The sequence below is a fragment of the Mixophyes fleayi genome, chromosome 5 (genome assembly GCF_038048845.1).
Source record: "Mixophyes fleayi isolate aMixFle1 chromosome 5, aMixFle1.hap1, whole genome shotgun sequence".
Lineage (NCBI taxonomy): Eukaryota > Metazoa > Chordata > Amphibia > Anura > Limnodynastidae > Mixophyes > Mixophyes fleayi.
Genome location: NC_134406.1, coordinates 278,362,633 through 278,388,052, shown reverse-complemented (window position 1 = coordinate 278,388,052; position 25,420 = coordinate 278,362,633). Strand labels below are relative to the sequence as shown.

The 25,420-nt window shown below is 46.3% G+C and overlaps 1 protein-coding gene across 6 annotated transcripts; it reads right to left on the bottom strand.

The window, feature by feature from the left end:
- Positions 1-2,200: 2,200 nt before the first annotated feature.
- Positions 2,201-22,652, bottom strand: LOC142159391 (uncharacterized). 6 transcript variants are annotated; one of them, XM_075214247.1, is made up of 18 exons: positions 22,556-22,652; positions 20,133-20,196; positions 19,656-19,762; positions 18,413-18,540; positions 17,218-17,360; positions 16,140-16,280; positions 15,238-15,649; positions 13,419-13,487; positions 13,170-13,248; positions 11,778-11,977; positions 7,578-7,820; positions 7,403-7,501; positions 6,700-6,893; positions 4,473-4,647; positions 4,196-4,352; positions 3,688-3,841; positions 3,151-3,262; positions 2,201-2,529 (listed from the first exon to the last, which is right to left on the bottom strand). In XM_075214247.1, exons 2-18 carry the CDS (start codon positions 20,154-20,156, stop codon positions 2,354-2,356), a joined length of 2,613 nt encoding a protein of 870 aa, XP_075070348.1. In that variant the 5' UTR covers positions 20,157-20,196; positions 22,556-22,652; the 3' UTR covers positions 2,201-2,353. The 6 variants fall into 6 exon arrangements, with proteins under 6 accessions (XP_075070348.1, XP_075070350.1, XP_075070351.1 ...); XM_075214249.1 differs by having other exon boundaries at positions 22,539-22,630; XM_075214250.1 differs by having other exon boundaries at positions 22,565-22,619.
- Between the last annotated feature and the right edge of the window lie 2,768 nt (positions 22,653-25,420).

Sequence of the window (25,420 nt, the reverse complement as noted above, 5' to 3'; positions counted from 1 at the left end):
TGGTAGGAGTCCACCTTTTATTACTACCACAAAGGTGATGGGGAGGTGAATTTTTGCTTTGAAATAAACCATTTACAGCGTGGAATGATCATCTCTAATCCTCCATTAAGATAGAGACTGCTATATGAACTTATTTTACATAATAATTGTTTTTATTATTGTGAAGTTTTCAATATATATCGATCATCTGAGTTGTTGTTTTGGGAGAACTAGCTAGCGCTGAATGTCTTGATATTACAATGTCCATATAGATCCTTTTAGGTTATATACCCTTTTTCAAGATTTTGGCTGCATCTAGGATCATAGAGCGCTGTATCAGTGGTTATAAATATTTATTTATCGCATATTATGTACGTTTATATGCTAGGACTAGGTGAATAGACCGTTAGGTATTTTTCAGGATGTTATCCTCAGTTTGGATTTTTAAATTAACCTCTATTCTTTACTTTTGTATTTCTAGTTGCTTCTGATTTAAATCGAGTGTAATTACCCACTGGTGTACAGCGGAGAACTGCATCAGTGTTCAGACACCGTGCGCATCTTCTGGAAATAGTTTTATCTCTGAATTAACTTTCATTTGACAATTAAATGAAATCCAAATCCCCCTGTTGTAGCGCTACAGGGTGTATGAAGGGATCTAATCACAGTGGCCAGATCAATCTCATTGTTACCCTGTGGATGTGCCGATCAGCAGGCTAAGTTCTGTACTGGTTTCTTACATTTACTTAAGATCTGGTAAAATTACTTCAATATACGACTCCGCCATATGACTTGTAGTGTTACAACTGGCCGGTGTTTGGCGACGTGAGGAGGGAAGTTACCAATAAGTGATAAGTCCTGTTATTTGGAGGCTTTTGATAACCAAGAGGGGGACAATCGTTCCAGATTCTGTACTGCATCATGGACTACGGCTTCCCCAGATTTGGCCTCCTAGTGACTTATTTGATAGGATTCCTGACTGAAGTTATATTTATTGATACTCACATATTTTGATATTTGGTGCCCATGTTAAGGGTTAATGATGATTTTATTTATTGTTTGATCATTATTTTGTAATAAATAACTTAGTAGTATAGATTTGATGGTCCTAATTTTATTTTATTGTATAACAGGGGGTGTCCAGCCATCAGCACTGAAAGTTTCCACCACTCCGCAACAGCGCTCATATTTCTACAAAGGTCTTGATTTATGGTGGGCTGTGAAGTTTCTCCTATAGTCATTGCTCACAGCTCCTCAAACATGTTACTGCCAGAAAGCTGAAGGTGGCAGAGCTGGAGACATTGTAGGATGTGAGCTTATCTCCAGGTTCATAGTATTAGCACTGACCTCATGTGATTTATCTAATGGAGTTACAAATAACATACATGTAGTGGACAAAAAATTTAAATATTAAAGTCACTTAGTAATAAATTGGATCACCACTTGTGGGCTGCAAGACACCTCATTTTATTGAATATCTCATTACAAAATATCTCATAAATACCAAATTGAGTTCAGATATGGTGAATGCCAAAGGCCGGGAGATATGGGGGGCATCAGTGTACTCATGAAAACAGCAGGAATTCTGATGTCCCAACATTTTCTTAAGCTCAACAAGGCCAAAACTAAACTAATTGTCTTCCCTCCCCACATCTGTGGCAAATACCACCATCCCCTCTCCCCATATTGCCACTAAAACTCTCATCCATTCAGATTATTTCTCGCCTTGATTACTGCAAAATTCTCTTGATTGGCCTTCCCCACACCCGGCTTGTACCGCTCAAATCTATGCTCAACGCTGTGGCAAGACTGATCTTTTTTTGCCAGTCCACTACTGCCTCCCCTTTGTACAAAGCCTTACACCGACTCCCTTTCCCCTACAGAACCCTCTGCAAACTCCTCGCTTACAAAGCCCTCTCCAACTGCACTGCTCCTTAAATCTCCAACCTCATCTCATACTCCTTCTCATCCCCTCCAATCAGCCAACGGCTGCCAGCTCACCTCCCCCTCTGGTAACCACATATCCCTCCCGCAGCCAAGATACCTCCCATCTCTGGAACAATCTCCCTCGGTCTATCAGACTATTCCTAAGCCTGCAAAGCTTCAGACCGCCATAATAAAACGCATCTGTTCATTAAAGCCTACCATCGAGGACCAACTCACCGCTGCCTGCTGTACGTACTCATTTACTAGCACATAACCGTATCAACCAATCAGACAATCACTGTTTAATAAGATTTTATTAATTGTGCAAGAGCCGCAAGGTCTGATGAGTGAATGATGTGAAGTGGCGCAATGACATCACATAATCTTTGTCTTTCCCTGATATTACATCACTTGTGTAAGTGATGACATCACAGAGTGGCGGTATCTCTCAGCTGACGTCCTCCTCGTCCGATACCTGGTCTCTGGGAATGACGCGCAGGTTATTGGCTCGCACACTGGTGAGGGTGGTACAGATGGTCATTAGGTCTGAGATACCCTGCAGTGTGACCCCTGAACCGTCCAGACTTAGCTGCACAATCGGAACCTGTCTCAGGAAGCGCAGACCTGAGAGATGCAGGAAATAAACCAGCAATGAGCAGAGGTGAGAACTGGCAGTGTGTATCTGACCACAGTATCCATAGAGCGAACAGCAAAGATCACATATAAAGCTGGTTATACGGATGAACGCCTGGCTCTGAGAGTCAAGATGGCAGCTTCCGCAGAGTGCACATTACTACTCAGAGAGGACCTGTTCCTTATACAATGGAGACTGGGGGACTCTCTTCCTGTGCTCTCTCTTCCCCACCCGCTCCTCTCTTTCTCCTCTGTGCCCTCCTTCCCTTCCCCACCCGTCCCTCTCTTCCCCCTCTGCGCCCTCCTTCTCTTCCCCACCCGCCCCTCTCTTCCCCCTCTGCGCCCTCCTTCTCTTCCCCACCCGCCCCACTCTTCCCCCTCTGCGCCCTCCTTCTCTTCCCCACCCGCCCCACTCTTCCCCCTCTGCGCCCTCCTTCTCTTCCCCACCCGCCCCACTCTTCCCCCTCTGCGCCCTCCTTCTCTTCCCCACCCGCCCCACTCTTCCCCCTCTGCGCCCTCCTTCTCTTCCCCACCCGCCCCACTCTTTCCCCTGCTCCCTCTCTCCCCCGGATGCCCATCTCCCTCTGGTCCCTACACATGCTCTATACTCACCATTGTTAGTGACACGCGTTCGACTCAAATTGACTTTCAAAAGATTTTTGCAGTTCCGGAGACCCAGCTTTAGTAGATTATCACCAACAACTGTATCGGAGAGACCGAGAACCTGCACAGGAGAAATAAATATCTATATGAGGAGTAGTAACAGCGTCACGGCGCTCATCACGTATAAGTAACAATCATACATTAGGCTCAGTCTGATACGGATATAATAGAGAAAGATGACACAGTAAATTACACAGATAAGAGCAGTAACAGATCCCGCCAAGCTGGGAGTGCAGTGAGGTATCCTGCTCTAGAATAAACATGGGATAATAGACAGATATGAGGGCTATGGAGCCCCACAGGCTGTTACTCTGGGTACTCAGAGTTCTAGGACTCATTACCCAGATATATCACCCAGATCACTTCACATTGCACATTGGTTTATTGGAAGCCCAGGTTACAATTCTGGGATGTAGCTAATGTGTGTGCTATAATACTTAGGATAATAAGACATGGCGCTGTAGAGGTATAATACAGAACAGGAACCTGGAGGTGTGGGAGATGGGGGATACAATGAGACACCCCTCTACTGGTCACTTTAGTCCGGTCCAGACTTAACTCCTCCAAGAGCTTCAGTCCCCGCAGATGGAGCAGTCCGCAGTCTGACACTGACGTGTTACACAGGGAGAGGACTCGCAGCCTGCAGAATAAAGATATACCAGCACGTTCACACATACTCTAATACCCCTCAATGCCCCCCAACACCCCACACCTACTATTGTCCCAATGCAAGCTGCACCCCACCCTCAGTACTCTCTCTGTCTCAATATACTGTATGTCCCCGGTGTACCAGCACCCTGCCATAAGTCATCATCCCTCCTCTCAGAACACATACAAACACGCACATACACATGGCCACTCCACGGAACACACACAAATGGCTGCTCCAGATCACACACATGGGCCACCCAGGAACACACGCAAGGGAGCAGACATACACTGTGATACATGTTCCCATATAATACATGTAATCACGCCTGCACGTCTGACTCACTTTGTCAGCTCAGAGATGTATTGCACTCCCCGATCTGTAATCTGAGTGTGATCCGTCAGGTCCAATTCTGAGAGACCTCTCAGATGGGAAAGATACGCGAGACCTTCATCTGACAGGCTGTGTCTTCCGGGAAGAACCAGGCGCGTGAGAGACAGACCTGAGAGAAGACAATAGACAGACCTGAGAGTGACAGCTGTATAATCAGAGTGTCAGACAACAGAAGAGAGTGGTGATAAAGAGAGACAACACCAGATATCACCCGAGAGGTAACACTCACTGGAGAGAAGTTCTAGCACCCGATTGGAGTCCAGAGACTGCACACCAGACAGTGTGAGGGTTGAGAGCGCTGGTAGTGAGGCGATAGCCTGAAGAGACTTTTCTGTAATACGAGTGCTGTCTAAATGTAAAGTTGTCATCTGTGACAGCCCACAGAGAGAAGAGATATCAGAGACCTGAAATTAGAGACATAGGAGAGTAAGAAACACATACCGCGTTGGGGATACAGCACCAGAGATCCGTCTGCACAGAATATTCCCCTCCCTGCGTACAGAAGGGTAAACACCAGATGTGTCCCCAATCTTTATTGTAATAAAGCAATATAATCCCTCAATTTTTTAAGTTAAAAATAAAATCTTTTAACCAGATAACATTTAAAAAAAAACAAAAACATTAGAAGTAAAAAGAAACTGTGATAAAAGTGAAATAAATGGAACTTATAATTTATATTATAACAGACACAAAATCTAATTACATATCTTATTGTTCCGTTATCCTCTGAACTGGTGTTTTTAAAACCTCCTGGGTCGGGTCCACAATGTCTTTTAGTAAGCGAGGCGGCGCCTCCTTAAATTATCCCTTTAAGAGCAGAAATAATACTGTCAAGTTCAAAAGCGACGTCATTTACAGCTGCCGCCCTGTTATCTCCTCGGAATTCCTGCAAATCACTTTAATAAACATTACATGCGTGTAGGAAGAGAGGCGGTCGGGCGATCCTTGTCGGTAAGTGGCAACGGGCTAGCAGTAGTCGGTGTAATGACTACAAACGCTTTTCAACACATAAATAAACTGAGAGTTGTTTGAACTTTGATCCTGTCTCTATCTAGCATTGGATTTCATAACACGAGGCATCTGCTTAATATACACGGGGGAACTTATTCAGGATATTACAAGAGCAGTAACACCTAAGAACTATTAGTAATAAGGAGAGATATTGCTCGGCATTATACTATTATTATTCCCTGTATAGTGGTTTTACGGACGTCCTCTCAATTATCCCAAATATACAATTGTTCTGGAATTGTTCATCTGTTTTTAAAGGTTTTGTCATTAATATAAGCAGTAATATACTTATTGTCCATACGGTTATTACCATAGAACCTGTTGTTAGATACACACTACCTTCTGTAACAGCCTCTCCTCCCATGGCAGGGGAACGTAGGCTGCCACAGCTATGACACTGTCCTAGTGGCCCCTGACTGCAGACCCTTTGGGGAGTGGATTCCAGTAGCTCAGATTGTGATCAATGGGTCTGAGCTCCAAGTGGACTCTGGTGGGGACCTTACACACGATAATGTAAGCAGACCACCCTCAACCGTCTGTGGTGACCTCATGCCAAGAAGGAACAGCAAAAAGGCTGAAAACTATCTATCCCAGGTGGTACCAGTATAGACCAGCTGAAGGTTGTCGGACCCAGGTGGTACCAGTATAGACCAGCTGAAGGTTGTCGGACCCAGGTGGTATCAGTATAGACCAGCTGAAGGTTGTCGGACCCAGGTGGTACCAGTATAGACCAGCTGAAGGTTGTCGGACCCAGGTGGTACCAGTATAGACCAGCTGAAGGTTGTCGGACCCAGGTGGTACCAGTATAGACCAGCTGAAGGTTGTCGGACCCAGGTGGTACCAGTATAGACCAGCTGAAGGTTGTCGGACCCAGGTGGTACCAGTATAGACCAGCTGAAGGTTGTCAGACAGAGGTGGTGGTACCAGTATAAACCACCTGGGGTTGTCCTGAGTAAAGGTGTTAACAGCCGCAACCCAATGAAGACTCACTGGAAGCTTCATCACACTCCCAGGGAGGATGGGGCAATGGTAAAGGGGTAAGAGAACCTAATGATGTGAGGAGACAGCAGCGGGAAGACTACAGTAACTCCACTGCCATGCAACAGTTGTCGGACATGGCATTCCTGGAAGAAACACAAGACAATAAATAAAAGAGCTGAGCCCAGGCCTGACCCTTCTGCATGGAGGAGCTCACTGGGCTGTGGGCGGAGGATGGAGGAGGTAGGTAATCTGCAGTCTAGCTTTCCTTCTCCTTGCAGGCCACTGTTGTCCATCTCTCAAATTGGCATAAAAGTGATTTTATTGTAAAGACAAACCAGTGTCCTGTGCATGAGAAATGGGGCTGAATCTTATGTACAAACAAATACAATCACACCACTTAGAAAGTGCGAAACACAACAGAAAGAAGAAAACGTTATCATGGATCACTGGAAGACTGTGCTCACCTCGGTGTGTTTCACACTCAGCACTCTCAGATTGGGAGTCTGCTGCACCAGCAGGCTGAGTGTGCGCTCAGTAACAGCTGTCTGGTTGAAACTCAGTTGGGTTAGTGGACAACAAGCACTCATCAGGAAATCACTCATTCCACTATCGCTGACTTTGGTCTGGTCCAGGACAAGATGTGAAAGATGTTTCAACCCTACAGTAATGAAGAGACCAAGAGAGTTATTAGACCAAAGCGATGACAGAGATAAGTCAGACACAGTGCCCAGAGACATATATACAGGCGTGTACAATGTTCAGAGACATGCATATATACAGGCGTGTACAATGTTCAGAGACATGCATATATACAGGTGTGTACAATGGTCAGAGACATGCATATATACAGGCGTGTACAATGTTCAGAGACATGCATATATACAGGTGTGTACAATGGTCAGAGACATGCATATATACAGGTGTGTACAATGGTCAGACATGCATATATACAGGCGTGTACAATGTTCAGAGACATGCATATATACAGGCGTGTACAATGTTCAGAGACATGCATATATACAGGCGTGTACAATGTTCAGAGACAGACATATATACAGGCGTGTACAATGTTCAGAGACATGCATATATACAGGCGTGTACAATGGTCAGAGACAGACATATGACACTGTTGGAAGGTGAGAGACAAGATGGTCAGCGAGTGGTCACCTCGGAGGTGTAGAAGACAGGACTCTGTGAGGTTTCTACAGGCGCTGAGATTGAGGTGCTGTAACTTGTGTAATTGTTGTACAACGCAGAGACCCTGATCTGAGAAGAGAAAGCAGGATGTCAGGGCGTTTACCGGTATAACAATACATCCTCTATATAGTGCACATACACACACCTGTGATTAGGCTACAGGAGCTGAGGCTGAGGGTCCTCAGACCGGGGAAGCCACGGAGTTGTCTGATGAGGTCATTTGTGCAGTACTGATAGCAGTTCAGCGTTATCCTCCGCACAGGGCAGCCAGTGAACAGATCCAGGGTCTTCGGACGCAGAGCTCGTTCCCTGATCATGTAATCAATAATCATCTCGGCCAGGTCTGGGGTGAGGCCGGAGAGTGAGCCGGAGTACTGCATGCTGGGGGCTGTGATCAGAGATAGGAAGACGGTCTGATCAATTCAGTTATCACTCTACAAATACTCAGTACAACTCAAAGCAACTTATATGCAGTAATAATCATACATTGTTACCATTATCTCTACTGGGAGATGCAGAACTTCATTCTACGTTACATAGAGTGTATATACTTCCCAGTTATATACCAGGAGCAGCTATATTACAGCTCTCATCAAGTGCGAAGGGGTCACTCAGTGGGCAAATCAGTCTCAGACATAAGAGTGCTCATGTTCATTGATCAAGAAGCGACGTACAGGTCCCTGCACCTATAGAGCTTATAGTCTAAATTACCGTAACACACACACACAGGTCAATTTTATAGCAGCCAATTAACCCACTGGTGTTTTTGGATTGTGGGGAGGATACCGGTCAGTTGCTGGTAACCTCAAGTATCCTTCCCCCATTTACATTACCCGAACCTCCTACCTGTTCTGGTGAAGTCTCTCACTTGGGTCACTGACCAGCTCGGAGGAGCTGTGGGCTCGGTATATATTGGTTTGGCATCATGCTTGCTGCTGGACAGAGGGCCAGGGCACTTGTCACACCATCACAACTTGTGTGAGTCCAGGCTCTGTGCCCAGCAGTGAGTGTAAGTATACCAGGCACACATCTATTCCCAGCTGGAGGATAACCACAAGAGTTCAGGAAATGGTGAAGGGCAGTCCTGGTTGCCAGCGGCTGATTATCTTAACATTTCTGTAAAGAATAATTAATCTTTCATATCTCCACCTTCCACGGTCTCCCGATTCCACCCATACCCCACCACGGTAGCTGCGGTGCTGGCTGCGGGATTACTGGTGGCAGATAATGCTGCTGCCTTATGGTAGACACACTCCAACCGCTACAATTGTTATCTGTTCCCTCCGCCTCTTCGATTATCAGCTCCATCGAGCAGGACCATCTTAACCTTCTGTTTCATGCCATGATCCCCTCAATATACAGCGCTCAGCTGGTGCTTTATAAAATTATAATAAGTGACAATGGATGAAAACGTACAAGTTGCACTATGCACTACTTGTCTTCCATCCCAGAACAATCTATATCCCCCTCACCAAGGACAACAGTGCTAGATGTACGACTTACATGCTCGGTTTTATTTTTGGAACTGCCAACTAGTTTGTCTGGTCACACGAGGTTCTCCGAAAGGAGACTATGGTGCCTGATACACTACAAATGGCTTTTTTTTCTTAGTTTGGAAACTTACTTGGTGCTTGTTTGTAAGTGTGTAGGTGATGGAGAACTAGCAGTCATGGAGCGGTCTTGTGTTGTGTTACTGGTTCCATTTCAATAATAAATCCATCATTCCGTTAATGTTTTTGTGAAGGGGCCGAAGAGGACAGATGTGGTGTCTGCTAAATGGCAGCTACATATAGTTATGTGACCGTTTCCTTTTCATCATCACAGCTTGATAAAACTTAGCAAGCAGTTCCTGAAGATATGCTTTCTAACATTACTGCAGTCTCCTGTTGCTTTGCATTGCACACAACTGACTAATGTTAGCCACCTACCACGTTTTTTAAATTCTAAACAAGAGCGATGAGAATGCAAAAGCACTCATTTTCTTTACTTCATTACCACTGGCATTAGCATTGCCTTTTCTTGTGCAATGTACTCTGTAATTTATGGCTGTATGAGCAGTTTTGCTTATTTTTGTCTGTGCCAGATGCAGCCTTATCATTTGTGGTACATTTTCACATTCATAGAACTCATTATCTCACTGTGGGTGCTCATCACATTACAGTACTACTGCCTAGTCACTGGCACTGATTGTAATGTCAGACATTCTGTCCACCACCGCTGGGCCCTGATATATTATCCTCACACAAAGCTCCGTATCCCCATCTGATAAAGGGATGAGAGAGATTCACTGTTTTATATAATCTGCCAGCATGGTCCAGTCCATAACTACATAACGTATACAGAAGCCTATATATTGGCTGAAGAGAAATCCGTTACATATTTATGGGGGGACTTTTCTATAATTTTCTATAAACTTAAAAGTCTATTTAATATTGTAACATAGTTGATGAGGTTGAAAAAAGACACCAGTCCATCAAGTTCAACCTATTTTGGATCTCCTGCGATCCTGCACTTATGTTTGAAATTAATCCAGAGTAGGCAACCGCCCATCTGTTTCAATTTTGAAAATCTCCCCAGACCCAATATTGCAATCCAATTTTTACCCTATATCCACTACTATCCTTCATTTTAAATTAACAGTCGTATCCCTGGATACACCTTTCCGCTAAAAATTTGTCTAACCCTTTCTTAAACATATCTATAGAATCTGCCATCACAACCTTCCCTGGCAATGAATTCCTTATCTTGACTGCCCTTACTGTAAAGAACCCCTTCCTTTGCTGGTTGTGAAATTTCCTCTCCTCTAACCTTAGGGGATGACCACGTGTCCTGTGTATGGTCCTTGGGGTAAAAAGTTCCCATGAAAGTTCTCCGTATTGACCCCTAATGTATTTGTACATAGTAATCATATCTTCTCTTAGACGCCTCTTTTCTAAAGTAAACATGCCTAAACTGGCTAACCTTTCCTCATAACTTAATGACTCCATACCCTTTATCAATTTTGTCGCCCTTCTCTGAACCCTTTCTAGTTCCAAATTATCTTTTTTTATAGAGTGGTGCCCAGAACTGTACTGCATATTCAAGATGAGGTCTTACCAACGATTTATACAGTGGCAAAATTACACTGTCTTCCCTTGCATCTATGCCCCTTTTTATGCATGCCAATACTTTGTTTGCCCTTGCAGCTGCTGCTTGACATTGAGCACTATTGCTAAGTCTACTGTCTATGAGCACTCCCAAATCCTTTTCCATTATAGATTCTCCCAAATTAATTCCATTTAATTTATAGATTGCGTTCTTGTTTTTGATCCCTGAATGCATAACCTTACATTTATCTATGTTAAACCTCATATTCCATTTGGCCGCCCAATCCTCCAGTTTATTTAAGTCCCTCTGTAGAGAAGCTACATCTCGCTCTGATTTTATTACCTTACAGAGTTTAGTGTCATCTGCAAAAATAGAAACTTTACTCTCTAAACCATCACCAAGGTCATTAATAAATATATTAAAAAGGAGTGGTCCCAGCACGGAACCTTGAGGAACTCCACTTAAGACCTTTGACCAATTAGAAAATGTTCCATTTATCACAACTCTCTGTTCCCTATTCTCTAACCAGTTTTCGATCCAAGTACAAATTTTGATTTCTAGACCCAGTTCCCTTATTTTGTAAACCAACCTCTTGTGTGGCACTGTATCAAAGGCCTTTGCAAAATCTAAGTAGACCACATCTACTGTCCTGCCCTGGTCTAAGTTCCCACTAACTTCCTCGTAGAAACTAATTAGATTAGTTTGACATGACCGATCCCTCACAAATCCATGTTGATTCCCACTAATAATTTTATTGCGTACCAAGTAATCCTGAATACTGTCCCTTAAAATACCTTCCAGTTGTTTCCCCACTATAGATGTCAGGCTTACAGGTCTATAATTCTCTGGTTGTGATCTCGTCCCCTTTTTAAACAACGGCACCACATCTGCTATTCGCCAATCCCTTGGTACCGAGCCTGATGAGATTGAATCTCTGAAAATTAAGAATAGCGGTCTAGCTATTTCCGAGTTTAACTCCATAAGGACCCTTGGGTGTATGCCATCTGGACCTGGAGCTTTATTTATCTTAATATTCTTCAGTCGCCTTTGGACTTCTTCCTCTGACAACCAAGTATTAATAAATATCATGGTTTCATTTCCTGTGATAATGGGGCTTCCCATTAACCCTAACCCTAATCAGTAAGTCGTATGTGGTTACTCTCTCATCCTGCACCACAACCACGGAGAGCAGAAGGTCAGTAAGTGACTCTCACAGATCCGGAAATAGATGCGAGGGTGAGGTCACTCAGGGACGTACCGGTAATGACCGCCAGAGCTCTGCGAAGCGCCAAGCTCCTCAGGTTAGGGACAGCTGACATCCTGGTGATTTTAGGCGGGGGCACTTGCTCAGCACACCCCTGGCGCATTTCAGCGGCGGCTCTCGCCATGACACGTGGAGGATCCGGAGAGGATGACGCAGATCCTGGAGACGCCGGATCATTACTCTGATCTACTGATCTGAAACACACAGTCAGAAAATACAGATCTTAAGAACCTGGCCACTACCGGGCGCCTTCCTAGGGGGTCCAAGCCATCTATCACACCCAGCGTCACACAGATCTGAGCCGCACTTCTCTAGGCCACAGTGAGGGGTTGAGTGTCCTGTATATCAGTGTCATACAACTATGACATTAGTAGGATGAGCCGGACAGCGCTCACTTCAAATGGAGGCATGGACTGAAAATCAGGACTCTACATTATCAGAACTGCATAAAGTTGACTATGATGGTCACCTCTGTGCGACGTGGTTAGTAACGTAACAGGGCAATGGGGGTCTATGTGCGACGTGGTTAGTAACATAACAGGGCAATGGGGGTCTATGTGCGACGTGGTTAGTAACGTAAGAGCAATGGGGGTCTATGTGTGATGTGGTTAGTAACGTAACAGGGCAATGGGGGTCTATGTGCGACGTGGTTAGTAACGTAACAGCAATGGGGGTCTATGTGCGATGTGGTTAGTAACGTAAGAGCAATGGGGGTCTATGTGTGACGTGGTTAGTAACGTAAGAGCAATGGGGGTCTATGTGTGACGTGGTTAGTAACATAACAGGGCAATGGGGGTCTATGTGTGACATGGTTAGTAACGTAAGAGAGCAATGGGGGTCTATGTGTGACGTGGTTAGTAACGTAAGAGAGCAATGGGGGTCTATGTGTGATGTGGTTAGTAACATAACAGCAATGGGGGTCTATGTGCGACGTGGTTAGTAACATAACAGCAATGGGGGTCTATGTGCGATGTGGTTAGTAACATAACAGCAATGGGGGTCTATGTTCGATGTGGTTAGTAACGTAACAGGGCAATGGGGGTCTATGTGCGACGTGGTTAGTAACATAACAGGGCAATGGGGGTCTATGTGCGACGTGGTTAGTAACATAACAGCAATGGGGGTCTATGTGCGACGTGGTTAGTAACATAACAGGGCAATGGGGGTCTATGTGCGATGTGGCTAGTAAGGGCCTCTCTGTGTGTTTGGCAGTTTGGTCTCTCTGCAATGCGGCTGCCTATGGGCTAAGGATGAGCAGGGTTGCAGCGCTGACATATAAATTGGCATCTATGGTTAAGGGGCATTAAATAGACTGGAAGGGGCCTTAACTATCTAGCCACCGTTTAATCTTGATTGGACATACATGAAAGGCCATGCTCCACTCACCTGAGTCTGACTCCATTAGTTGGCCACTGGTGGGACCCAGAGAGGAGTTCTTGTTGGCCGAGAATAGCATCAGGATACCCTAAACAACAGCAGGAGACAGAGCAGCATGGATTACGGTCATCGGTCTACATACTGCAGGAACAGACCCATGTGTGAGTCACTTCTATGAGAGTAAAGGATAAAACCCTACAATACAAAACATAAATCACAAAATAGTCCAGTAACACCATTACGCAGCCATTCATTTACCATCAGAGACCATTCTCTGCTGCCCATCAGATCCACCTTGTTCCTGAGAAGACAATCGGTGTCCGCGCCCTACAGAAGACAAAATTACAGCTGAAACACCTTTCATTATGTTATACACGGATTTCAAGCATTGCTACGCAGTACATATCACTAAGACAAACAGTTTCTTCACACCCCAATGTTACAAACCCTCCACAGCACCACCAACCTAAACACTGATCGTTCTCTCCCATCGGAAATATCCTCCCCAATTCCAACCTCTTCCCTCCCACATGATCTCCCCAATCACAGCCTCTTCCCTCACACATGATCTCCCCAATCACAGCCTCTTCCCTCCTACATGATCTCCTCAATCACAGCCTCTTCCCTCCCACATGATCTCCCCAATCACAGCCTCTTCCCTCCCACATGATCTCCCCAATCAGCCTCTTCCCTCCCACATGATCTCCCCAATCAGCCTCTTCCCTCCCACATGATCTCCCCAATCACAGCCTCTTCCCTCCCACATGATCTCCCCAATCACAGCTTCTTCCCTCCTACATGATCTCCCCAATCACAGCCTCTTCCCTCCTACATGATCTCCCCAATCACAGCCTCTTCCCTCCCACATGATCTCCCCAATCACAGCCTCTTCCCTCCCACATGATCTCCCCAATCACAGCCTCTTCCCTCACACATGATCTCCCCAATTCCAACCTCTTCCCTCCCACATGATCTCCCCAATCACAGCCTCTTCCCTCCCACATGATCTCCCCAATCACAGCCTCTTCCCTCCCACATGATCTCCCCAATCACAGCCTCTTCCCTCCCACATGATCTCCCCAATCACAGCCTCTTCCCTCCCACATGATCTCCCCAATCACAGCCTCTTCCCTCCCACATGATCTCCCCAATTCCAACCTCTTCTCTCCCACATGATCTCCCCAATCACAGCCTCTTCCCTCCCACATGATCTCCCCAATCACAGCCTCTTCCCTCCTACATGATCTCCTCAATCACAGCCTCTTCCCTCCCACATGATCTCCCCAATCACAGCCTCTTCCCTCTCACATAATCTCCCCAATCACAGCCTCTTCCCTCCCACATGATCTCCCCAATTCCAACCTCTTCCCTCCCACATGATCTCCCCAATCACAGCCTCTTCCCTCCCACATGATCTCCCCAATTCCAACCTCTTCCCTCCCACATGATCTCCCCAATCACAGCCTCTTCCCTCCCACATGATCTCCCCAATCACAGCCTCTTCCCTCCCACGTCACATGATCTCCCCAATCACAGCCTCTTCCCTCCTAGAATGATCTCCTCAATCACAGCCTCTTCCCTCCCACATGATCTCCCCAATCACAGCCTCTTCCCTCCCACGTCACATGATCTCCCCAATCAGTCACTTCCCTGCCACGTCACATGATCCCCGCAATCAGTGTCTTCCCTCCCATATCTACTCTCCAATCATAGACTGGCCTCATCCTATATCTATTCCCTAATCACAGCCTCTTCCCTCTCACATCTTCTCCCCAATCCCAGCATCTTCCCTCCCATATCTACTCCCCAAACACTGACTGGCCCCATCCTATATCTACTCGCCAATCACAGCCTCTTCTGTCACCTCACATCAACTCCTTAATTACTGCCTCTCTCCCAATCCAACTCTTCCCATTCACAACTTCTTTCCTCCAACGCTGTTGGTCCTCCTCAATCACCTAGTCTTCCCTCCCACCCCACTCATTCTCCCCAATCACAGCCCATCCACTCAAACTTCATGTCTATCCTCCTCATACCATAACCCCCCCAGTTCATGCCTTTTCCTAGTCTCACCCACCCCAGCTGTGCTGTGGTGTAGGTTCCTCTCTCATCTGGACATTGTAAGATATAGACTGTGCTGGAGAGCTTAAGATAGGCAACAGTCTGTCTCCTTGCAACATCAGATCCTCTGCATTACACATTATGTCCAAAGGCTCCTGGGGTAGAGATTCCTGAGGGGTGAGAGGAAGTTCTGGAGTAGGTTTGGGTTTGTCCCTAGCTCGCACACAAAGTGTGGCATTGGGTGTTAGTCCCAGTTCATGGAGACTGCGTTGGAGGTCCTCCTCTGTGAAGTGTCTGGTGGGGAAGGTCTGCAATAAGCTGCAGTGAGAGAGCGACGGCTGCAGACTGCGGACATGGTCATAGACACATTGCAGAGAAGAGTCTGCTGGAAACCCCAAACGTACTGAAAGTCCAGAAGGAAGCCGAATCTGAAACACAGTATAAGAGGTATCTGGAGACTGGTACTTGTAAGCTGTGTACTGTACGTAGAATGTTCCTATTAAATAAGGTTATATTAATCAACAAAGCTGCAGAAATACAGTTGCATGGGATAAACACTCTGCACGTACCCTGCACTGAATGTGATGTGAATAATTGATTATTATAATATCAGACTGTGCATAGATTGTAGGAACACTCATTTGCTCTGTAGGACCTATACACTGGGAATTATTCTACCTTCCGACTTGCTGTACTAAACCTTGGCAAACAAAGGCTTCTTCACAGAAACTAAGGTACTACAATATTTCTCCTTAACTATTTTCGAACAACCTACTTCAAGGTCAATATTAAACTCTAGAATCAGAGAGCCACCTTAAATGACGTTGGCCTAATGCTAGATTTACGGACAATGAAACCATCCTATCTCTGGGTGTCACGAGGACCTACACCGACTCTTCTGTACACCAGTGGACTCACCATCAGGGCACAGTGGTTGTGTGATATGACATGATCTCCGCAGCCCGGCCTCTCACTTGTAGCTGGTGGTGAAATCATCTGCTCCTTGTTGTGTTGTATCTGGCGATCCTCTGCAATACGCCGGAGCACGAGATCACGATCCTGGTGTGGATTAGAAGCTCTTATATTAAGAACAGACCTCTAGACACTGTTTAATGTATGATCTCAAACCTCCACGTCTGGTGCGGTGCTGTTAGAGAGAGGATTGAGCCGGGCGAGGTCAGAGGAGGAACACTACAATGATCGGGTAGTGCATCAATAATTGATATAACATGTTATAAAGAATCTGCTCTTACAGAGTGCTGCTTACCTTATTACACCTTTTATCAATCCATCTTTCACTAATTATATTATGAATGGCATCTTAGCAATGGTTTCAATCCCATGGGATAGCGTGAGATAGCAATGTGGCATAACTGGGCGTCATCTGGTCAGAGTCGTTTCACGCCAAGACGTTCATTACCATAAGTAACATTTGGAACGTTACAATTTTCTTAAAATATATATTTATTACTACCAGGGCTTCCAATCTTCTGCATAACTAAAATATGTATACATCTGTTCATTGTACCATATATCCTGTCATTGTTTTAGAATCTTCACTTGAGTCCATAATACATCTTGTACACAGCCCCTAATTCACACAAGGTTCACTTACCTCACAGCCCAGAGCTCCATGATTTCTCTGATCAAACCATTATCTTACTTCACTGTCGACAAATCTCACTGTCTAAAGAGCTCTCTGACGACAAGGTTCAGTGATCGCTGAATTCCATAACCTGACAGACCAAAGAGGTCCCTCAACTCACTGTGCAGAGAGCGATCCGATCTCACAGCCATAGATTACTGACCTTAATGTCCATAGAGACCATTCACTTCACCTTACTGTCCATAGTGATCCCTTACCACACTGCCTAATCATGTGTCACCCCGTGGCCCACAGGGCTCACTCACCCCCCAGCGGCCCACAAACCTTGCTTACCTCAAGGGTCATGGCTGTCTCACTGCCATTCAATCTCTTCAGTTCCAACAGTCTCACCTGCTTCTTAGTCCGTCTCTCCTCCATGACCTCTCGTGCTAGACTGGCATTGTGCCTCTCCTCATACTCTCTTCTTTGCAGCAAGCGACGAGAACTGGGCAGCGGGTTTGACTCTCTCTCCGGAGATGGTGGGGATGCTGGTCCTGTGATAGACAAAGACTCACATGCTTCTCTTCTCATTAGGGAGCATGCATACTCCCCAGAGTACAGATTTATGTTACCCCTCTCTTACATACTGCTACACACAAAGTTGCTCATTCTTTGTTTCCCGCTACACTCCATAACATGGGCTCTGCTACTCTTCCTCACAGTCCTATCGTATCTACCCTACGCTAGAACATCCACAGGACTCCACCAGTCTCACCTGTGTCAGATAAAAGGACCATGTTCATGGTAATCTAGATCACAACTCAAACACCTACTGACTTAAATGAATAATTGAAAGCAGCGTGTTAAAATGCTGGTGGGATCTGTGAGGACTGAATACTGGTACATCCGTCTATTGTGTAACCACCAGCCCCTCGGCAGCTGTCAATTACTGTTTAACCACCTGCTCTTCCCTTGTAGATCTCCAGCTTCTCTGAACCAGAGTTGAGTCGTCCCTGACACCAAATGAAAACATAGAAACAGAATTTGACAATAGAAATGATCGCACAGGTTCATCCAATCTGACTATTTATACTGATTATTTTTTTAATTTAAGATAGAGAAGGGGTGATTCTTTCTTAATATTTTATATCCAATGTCAGAGTCCCTTTGTTCTACAACACCTTATTTATATATCATCAACATTTATATAAATAGCATCTTATTCTGCCCAGGACTTGGGGTGTTTGTTACCTTCATATCATCTGATACTATAACTCTGAGGTCCCCTCCTCTGTTACTGACATTATATCATTCTGTATTCTGCTTTATCACTGGTGACTACACTGCTTGTTACCTTCATATCATCTGATACTATAACTCTGAGGTCCCTTCCTCTGTTACTGACATTATATCATTCTGTATTCTGCTTTCCTACTGGTGACTACACTGAGACTGGCCTGCCTATAGTTAGCCTCCTCTTCCCTATATTCACCATTAACCTGGGATTACACCAGTTTGTTGGGGAATGGTGCTGCAGACATAACTCTTAGTACCGTTAATACTCCTAGTTAGATACCATCAGTTCCTAATTACTGAGGTATCTGACCTGGTGATTGTGGATCATGGATCCCTCCTTCTTCCAATGGGGGATTAAAGGCCGACACCGCTGGCGATTCAGACTCTGCTGCCACTTGGGGGTGAAGTGTTCCCCGATGCTGTCCCCCTTGTAGGATCCTTTCACAGAGAACACACCTTATTACATTTACATTGTGTAACCCGATTTAATACAATTACCAAGAACAGAAGCCTTGTACAGCTATATGTGGGGGGTTTATAACATGCAAAATGCTCATCTACAAATGCTCTACATGTTTCTTGCAGTGGGAAAGCACATAAAGTTCTACTTAAAAAACACCTAAATGCAGAATTACAGCAATGAATGAGCGAGTTGGGTCTGGAAAATATTCATGTGCCATCAGCCAGGCTGTATGAGGGGGAGACACTGAGAAAGACCATCCCCAGCTTTGGCTTTGCAGCATGGGTCAGGGGCCAGGTCTGCCCCCCTCTCTATACTACGGTCAGGTCGTAGAGCGGAGGCCGTAGCAGTCCTGGCTGTACCGTGCTGCTCCTTCACATGAGGAGGGTCAGGGGCCAGGTCTGCCCCCCTTTCTCTACTACGGTCACTGCGGTCAGGTCGTAGAGCGGAGGCCGTAGCAGTCCTGGCTGTACCATGCTGCTCCTTCACATGAGGAGGGTCAGGGGCCACACAGGACTATGGCCATTTCTCAGTCACACCGCCATGAGGGGGGACCTCTCTGTGCAATGGACGGAGGATGGTGTCTGCACGTGCAATGTACCTCGCTTCAATATACTTTATGTCTGCGACTACACCTACTGGCGCTACTTAGCCAGACCCTAATGTGGTAGCCCCATCTGTGGAAGGACATCGCAGTCACCACCGGGCCCCCTGGGTCAGGACTGTTGGGGAGCTGGCAGAGCGCTGATGCAGCAAGAGAAAAGATAAGACTATATCAGAGGAACACAGCGTGAGCTAAGGAATAATCTCATACAAGATCTGTTCCTTTAGTGATATTAGACCACGTTCCATGGGCTAATAGTCCTTCTGTTATACACTGAAGCTGGGAGTGTGCATGCCAAGGGTCAGCCTGGCCACTTTACATTTACTATAGAGGAACAATGTGTAATTACCTTGTAGGCAGGTCCAACGATGCTTAAATCACAATATGTCTTCTTTAAAGTGCACAAAACTCATATGCAGAAAGGTTAGGGTTCTGGTAGTTTGTATAATACAAATCAGAGCAGCAGTATTATTATAGAGGAAGACTCACCACTCTGCAGCATCCTGAACCACGAAACACCCGGCTCTGAGGGCAGCCTGGACCTGCGACTCCTCGAATCCCATCTCATACAGCGCCAGGAAAAGCTGTCCAATTGTCTGGAAGAGAGGGCCGTGTGACTGTAACAGACACCAACCACATCGCCCCACCTCGCTCTGCTGTCACTTACTGACACTTGTGTGAGCAGGTGAGACCACATTACATTGCTCCCCTCCCCCACCACTTACTGACACCTAGGTCCGCACTGAAAGGAGTGTACAGGGGTATGATATATGTAAATTCATGGTTGCTCAGTCTGATCACACATACACAGGGGTACATATAATTATGGGTGAGGGGCAGCATCTCACGTGGCTGTATTATAAGTGTAGGTATAAAACGTGTAGTGCAGGGGTGCCGACACATAACCGTTGTGATAAGACGGGGTTATCACCCTATTAGTAACATTACAGGTCCCCACTGTCTCACCCCACTTTCTGCAGACGCTTCCATCACCAAGCGCTCTCTCAGGGGATGTACTGTGGGTCACTCTCTGAAAAAAAAGAGATTTCTCAGTCTCTATTTCTGGAGGTCTCTTATTCTAGACCACACACTGTCTGTCACTCTCACATACTCACCCCCATACCCCTCATCATGCAGACACTCTCTGGGAGCACTAACTGTATCAGTTGTCTCTCTTCCAACCTCTACTCTGCAAAGTTCTCTCTGACTCAGTACCCAGCAGTCTCTCTCTATACCCAGCTGTCTCTTTCACACTCTGTACTATGCAGCAGTCTCTCCCTATACCCAGCTGTCTCTCTCACACACTCTGAAGCACTCTCTCCCTATACCCAGCTGTCTCTCTCACACTATGTAGCAGTCTCTCCCTATACCCAGCTGTCTCTCTCTCACACACTCTGCAGCAGTCTCTCCCTATACCCAGCTGTCTCTCTCTCTCACACACTCTGAAGCACTCTCTCCCTATACCCAGCTGTCTCTCTCACACTATGTAGCAGTCTCTCCCTATACCCAGCTGTCTCTCTCTCTCACACACTCTGAAGCACTCTCTCCCTATACCCAGCTGTCTCTCTCACACTATGTAGCAGTCTCTCCCTATACCCAGCTGTCTCTCTCTCTCACACACTCTGCAGCAGTCTCTCCCTATACCCAGCTGTCTCTCTCTCTCACACACTCTGAAGCACTCTCTCCCTATACCCAGCTGTCTCTCTCACACTATGTAGCAGTCTCCCCCTATACCCAGCTGTCTCTCTCTCTCTCACACACTCTGTAGCAGTCTCTCCCTATACCCAGCTGTCTCTCTCACACTCTGCAGCAGTCTCTCCCTATACCCATCTGTCTCTCTATACCCAGCTGTCTCTTTCACACTCTGTAGTATGCAGCAGTCTGTCCCTATACCCAGCTGTCTCTCTCACACTCTGCAGCAGTCTCTCCCTATACCCAGCTGTCTCTCTCACACTCTGCAGCAGTCTCTCCCTATACCCATCTGTCTCTCTATACCCAGCTGTCTCTTTCACACTCTGTAGTATGCAGCAGTCTGTCCCTATACCCAGCTGTCTCTCTCTCACACACACTCTGCAGCACTCTCTCCCTATACCCAGCTGTCTCTCTCACACTATGTAGCAGTCTCTCCCTATACCCAGCTGTCTCTCTCTCTCACACACTCTGCAGCAGTCTCTCCCTATACCCAGCTGTCTCTCTCTCTCACACACTCTGAAGCACTCTCTCCCTATACCCAGCTGTCTCTCACACTATGTAGCAGTCTCCCCCTATACCCAGCTGTCTCTCTCTCTCACACACTCTGTAGCAGTCTCTCCCTATACCCAGCTGTCTCTCTCACACTCTGCAGCAGTCTCTCCCTATACCCATCTGTCTCTCTATACCCAGCTGTCTCTTTCACACTCTGTAGTATGCAGCAGTCTGTCCCTATACCCAGCTGTCTCTCTCACACTCTGCAGCAGTCTCTCCCTATACCCAGCTTTCTCTCTCACACTCTGCAGCAGTCTCTCCCTATACCCATCTGTCTCTCTATACCCAGCTGTCTCTTTCACACTCTGTAGTATGCAGCAGTCTGTCCCTATACCCAGCTGTCTCTCTCTCACACACACTCTGCAGCACTCTCTCCCAATACCCAGCTGTCTCTCTCACACTATGTAGCAGTCTCTCCCTATACCCAGCTGTCTCTCTCACACTCTGCAGCAGTCTCTCCCTATACTCAGCTGTCTCTCACACACTCTGCAGCAGTCTCTCCCTATACCCAGCTGTCTCTCTCACACTCTGCAGCAGTCTCTCCCTATACCCAGCTGTCTCTCTCACACTCTGCAGCAGTCTCTCCCTATACTCAGCTGTCTCTCTCACACTCTGCAGCAGTCTCTCCCTATACTCAGCTGTCTCTCTCACACTCTGCAGCAGTCTCTCCCTATACCCAGCTGTCTCTCTCTCTCACACACACTCTGCAGCACTCTCTCCCAATACCCAGCTGTCTCTCTCACACTATGTAGCAGTCTCTCCCTATACCCAGCTGTCTCTCTCACACTCTGCAGCAGTCTCTCCCTATACTCAGCTGTCTCTCTCACACTCTGCAGCAGTCTCTCCCTATACCCAGCTGTCTCTCTCTCTCACACACACTCTGCAGCAGTCTCTCCCTATACCCAGCTGTCTCTCACACACTCTGCAGCAGTCTCTCCCTATACCCAGCTGTCTCTCTCTCTCTCACACACTCTGCAGCAGTCTCTCCCTATACCCAGCTGTCTCTCTCACACTCTGCAGCAGTCTCTCCCTATACCCAGCTGTCTCTCTCTCTCACACACACTCTGCAGCAGTCTCTCCCTATACCCAGCTGTCTCTCACACACTCTGCAGCAGTCTCTCCCTATACTCAGCTGTCTCTCTCACACTCTGTACTTGGAGTTTCTCACTCCGCAGCCGTCTCTGGCTTCCTCGGTGTTTGGGTTGAGGATGTTTGATCGGTGATTGGATGCCCATCATGTCACTCAGACAATACTATAAGATGATTAGTCCGTCGTTGTGTCACTCAGACTTTTTAAAAGGGTGATTGCGTGATGCCGCCCTGTCTCCGCCTACATGCAAGGACTGTCACGCCCACTTACTCTGACGTCAGTGTTTACCCAGAGGGTTCCTGTAACAATTCCCTCTCAGCCAGTGGAAGGGGCGGTCCGTCCAAAGCCGCGTTCCCATTGGCTGCTCTGCGTCTGATTGACAACATAGTTATCGTCTGGCCTCTCAATCCCGCCCATCACGCCTGGGCCTCAGAGATCCTTCACCAAACTTTATTGACAACAAACCTATTTCAAATTGAGAGACAAGTATACTTTAAATTAGGTGAACGTCATCAGAAGGTGTCCTCCATGGAGACGTCATATTGCGCCGCGCACAATGCGCCATCTTTGATTGTCCTGAAAAGGTCAGCAGAGGAAAGTAATATATAAATCATAATTGTAATATCTCCAGAGGTGTATTGTGTACATACATGTCACATGACTGCACTATATACACATCTTGGCCAAGTATGTGGCCCCCTATAGTGAGCCACACCCATTAATAACATAATATCCAGCATACAGAAACACATTAGCAGTAGAATGAGCTGTACTGCAGAGCTCAGTGACTGTCATGTGGCACTGCCATATGATGCCACCTTTCCAACACGTCAGTATCTGCCCAGTCACTGTATGTTCTGTTATTGTGCAGGGGAACAGGACTGCTGAGTGCTGGAGTGCAGAGTGTATAAAGATTGTCTGTACTCGGCTGCAGCACTCACTACCCAGTTCCAAGCTGCCTACGAAAGTAACGTCAGCACAAGAACGGTTCATCGGGAGCTTCAGGGATTGGGTTCCATGATTGAGCAGCCGCACACTCCGATCACCATGTGCAATGCCAACCATCTCCTGGAGTGGTGTAATACCCACCGCCACTGGACTCTGGAGCAGTGGAAACGCGTTCTCTGGAGTGGAGAATCGCGCTTCACTATCTGACAGTCTGACAGATGCCAGGAGAATGCTTCCTACCCCAACACGTACTGCTAACTGTCATGTTGGGAGGCAGAGGAATAATGGTCTGGGATTGTTTGTCATGGTTTGGCCTGGTACCATTAGTTCCAGTGAAGGGAAATCTTAATGCTACAGCATACGATGACATTCTAAAGATTTGTGTGCTTCCAACTTCGCATCAACAGTTTGGGAAAGGAGACTGGTGGATAGTATAACCGGGTGTGGGAGTGTGAGAAATCCTGAAGGCAGAAAGGGAAGAGTTAGGCTAGGTACACTCTGGCCCGATGATTGCATGAAAAACCTCCAATCAGCTGACATACGACGGTTTGGTCAGATATTGTGTGAGTGTGTATACTTACACAATGACTGAAAGTGCTGATCATCGTTTCATTTGGTTGGTTGTGCTGTTTGATATTGTCGTTCCAATCAACTTCCTATCAAGCAGTGTGTATGCACTCACACGACTGTCGGACAATGGTGGATCTCAGTGTGACGGGTCACATAACAATATGTGCTGTATATCCCGTCTCCTTTCCTGTATGCTATTACTTAGATTATGTAAAGGGCTGAGGGGACAGCTCCATGCTTGTCACCCTGTGTTCCCAGCAAGCGGAGCTGTCTGCTTCAGTTGGGATCACTGCCTCTGCCGGCTACCTGGCATTTGTATTGTCTCACCGATAGATTGTGATATACGTCACTGAAATATAAAGCACTTGGGGGGTTGAGAGGAGTGCAGGACCTGCAGAGGATAAATTCCAGTTTCTTTCAATGAAAGAATGACTGCATGAGTGAGCAGGTGTACCCCGATCCTATTTGTGTAGTGAATGCAGCTCCCAGCATTGGGTTTACAGTGTGTGCTCCAGCGCAGCCGAGTCTCCCACTTCTGCGGCTACCACCTTGCCTGGATCAGGCGGGGTTAAATACTGTCTGTGCTGTTAGGAGAAAAAATGGTTTTCAGTGATGGATGTGCAGTGGTGCACACAGGGGTGGAGGCAGTATGTGGTTCTGAGAGAGGAGCTGGTGTCCATGATTTGAGAGAGCTGTTACCCCTCTCCTCCTCTTTCTAGATGTCCTCTCTGATCTTCATTGATTCTTGTGCAAGACTAGTATTTTATATTGTTGATACACCTAATAAATTTGCACCTCAGATCCTGCTAGGGAAATTATACTAATAATACAGTAAAGGTGCACTGGAACTCAACATCACTGTTTATATATTATACAAAGTCTCAACACGACTTATGATACTCTGTAGTACAATAATACAAACATAAAATATCTATTGCAGCAAGTTCCTATTTATCCTATTATAGTTTTCTTTTTTTTTTCCGTTTTTGGAATTCATAAACTTAATTCCCTCCTACACTAATGTGAAACAGGTACCTCTAAGTTACAAGCAGCCAATGCTAGCTTAATTGTCTCCAAATGAGGGATCATCTCTTCAACTTCTCATAGCTGCTAGCTGTCTCTCTCCCTCATCCCTATGCCTGCTGTATTCCTGTGTCCTACAGCTAAGGACTAACACTCTCATCCATCCCCCATCTGTCCCTTGAGACCCCTTTACCTGCTGTATTCCTGTGTCCTACAGATAAGAACTAACACTCTCATCCATCCCCCGGCTGTCCTGTGAGACCCCTATACCTGCTGTATTCCTGTGTCCTACAGATAAGGACTAACACTCTCACCCATCCACGGCTGTCCTGTGAGACCCCTATACCTGCTGTATTCATGTGTCAAAATCCCTCTGATC

Bases quoted from the DNA above. Each gene is read 5' to 3' on its own strand.
- LOC142159391 (XM_075214247.1), bottom strand. From the start codon at position 20,156: ATGGAAGCGTCTGCAGAAAGTGGG. The intron at 19,763-20,132 runs GTGAGACAGTGG...CCTCTCTTCCAG, and splicing joins AAGCGTCTGCAGAAAGTGGG to ACAATTGGACAGCTTTTCCT. The intron at 2,530-3,150 runs GTGAGTATAGAG...TGCATCTCTCAG, and splicing joins AACGCGTGTCACTAACAATG to GTCTGCGCTTCCTGAGACAG.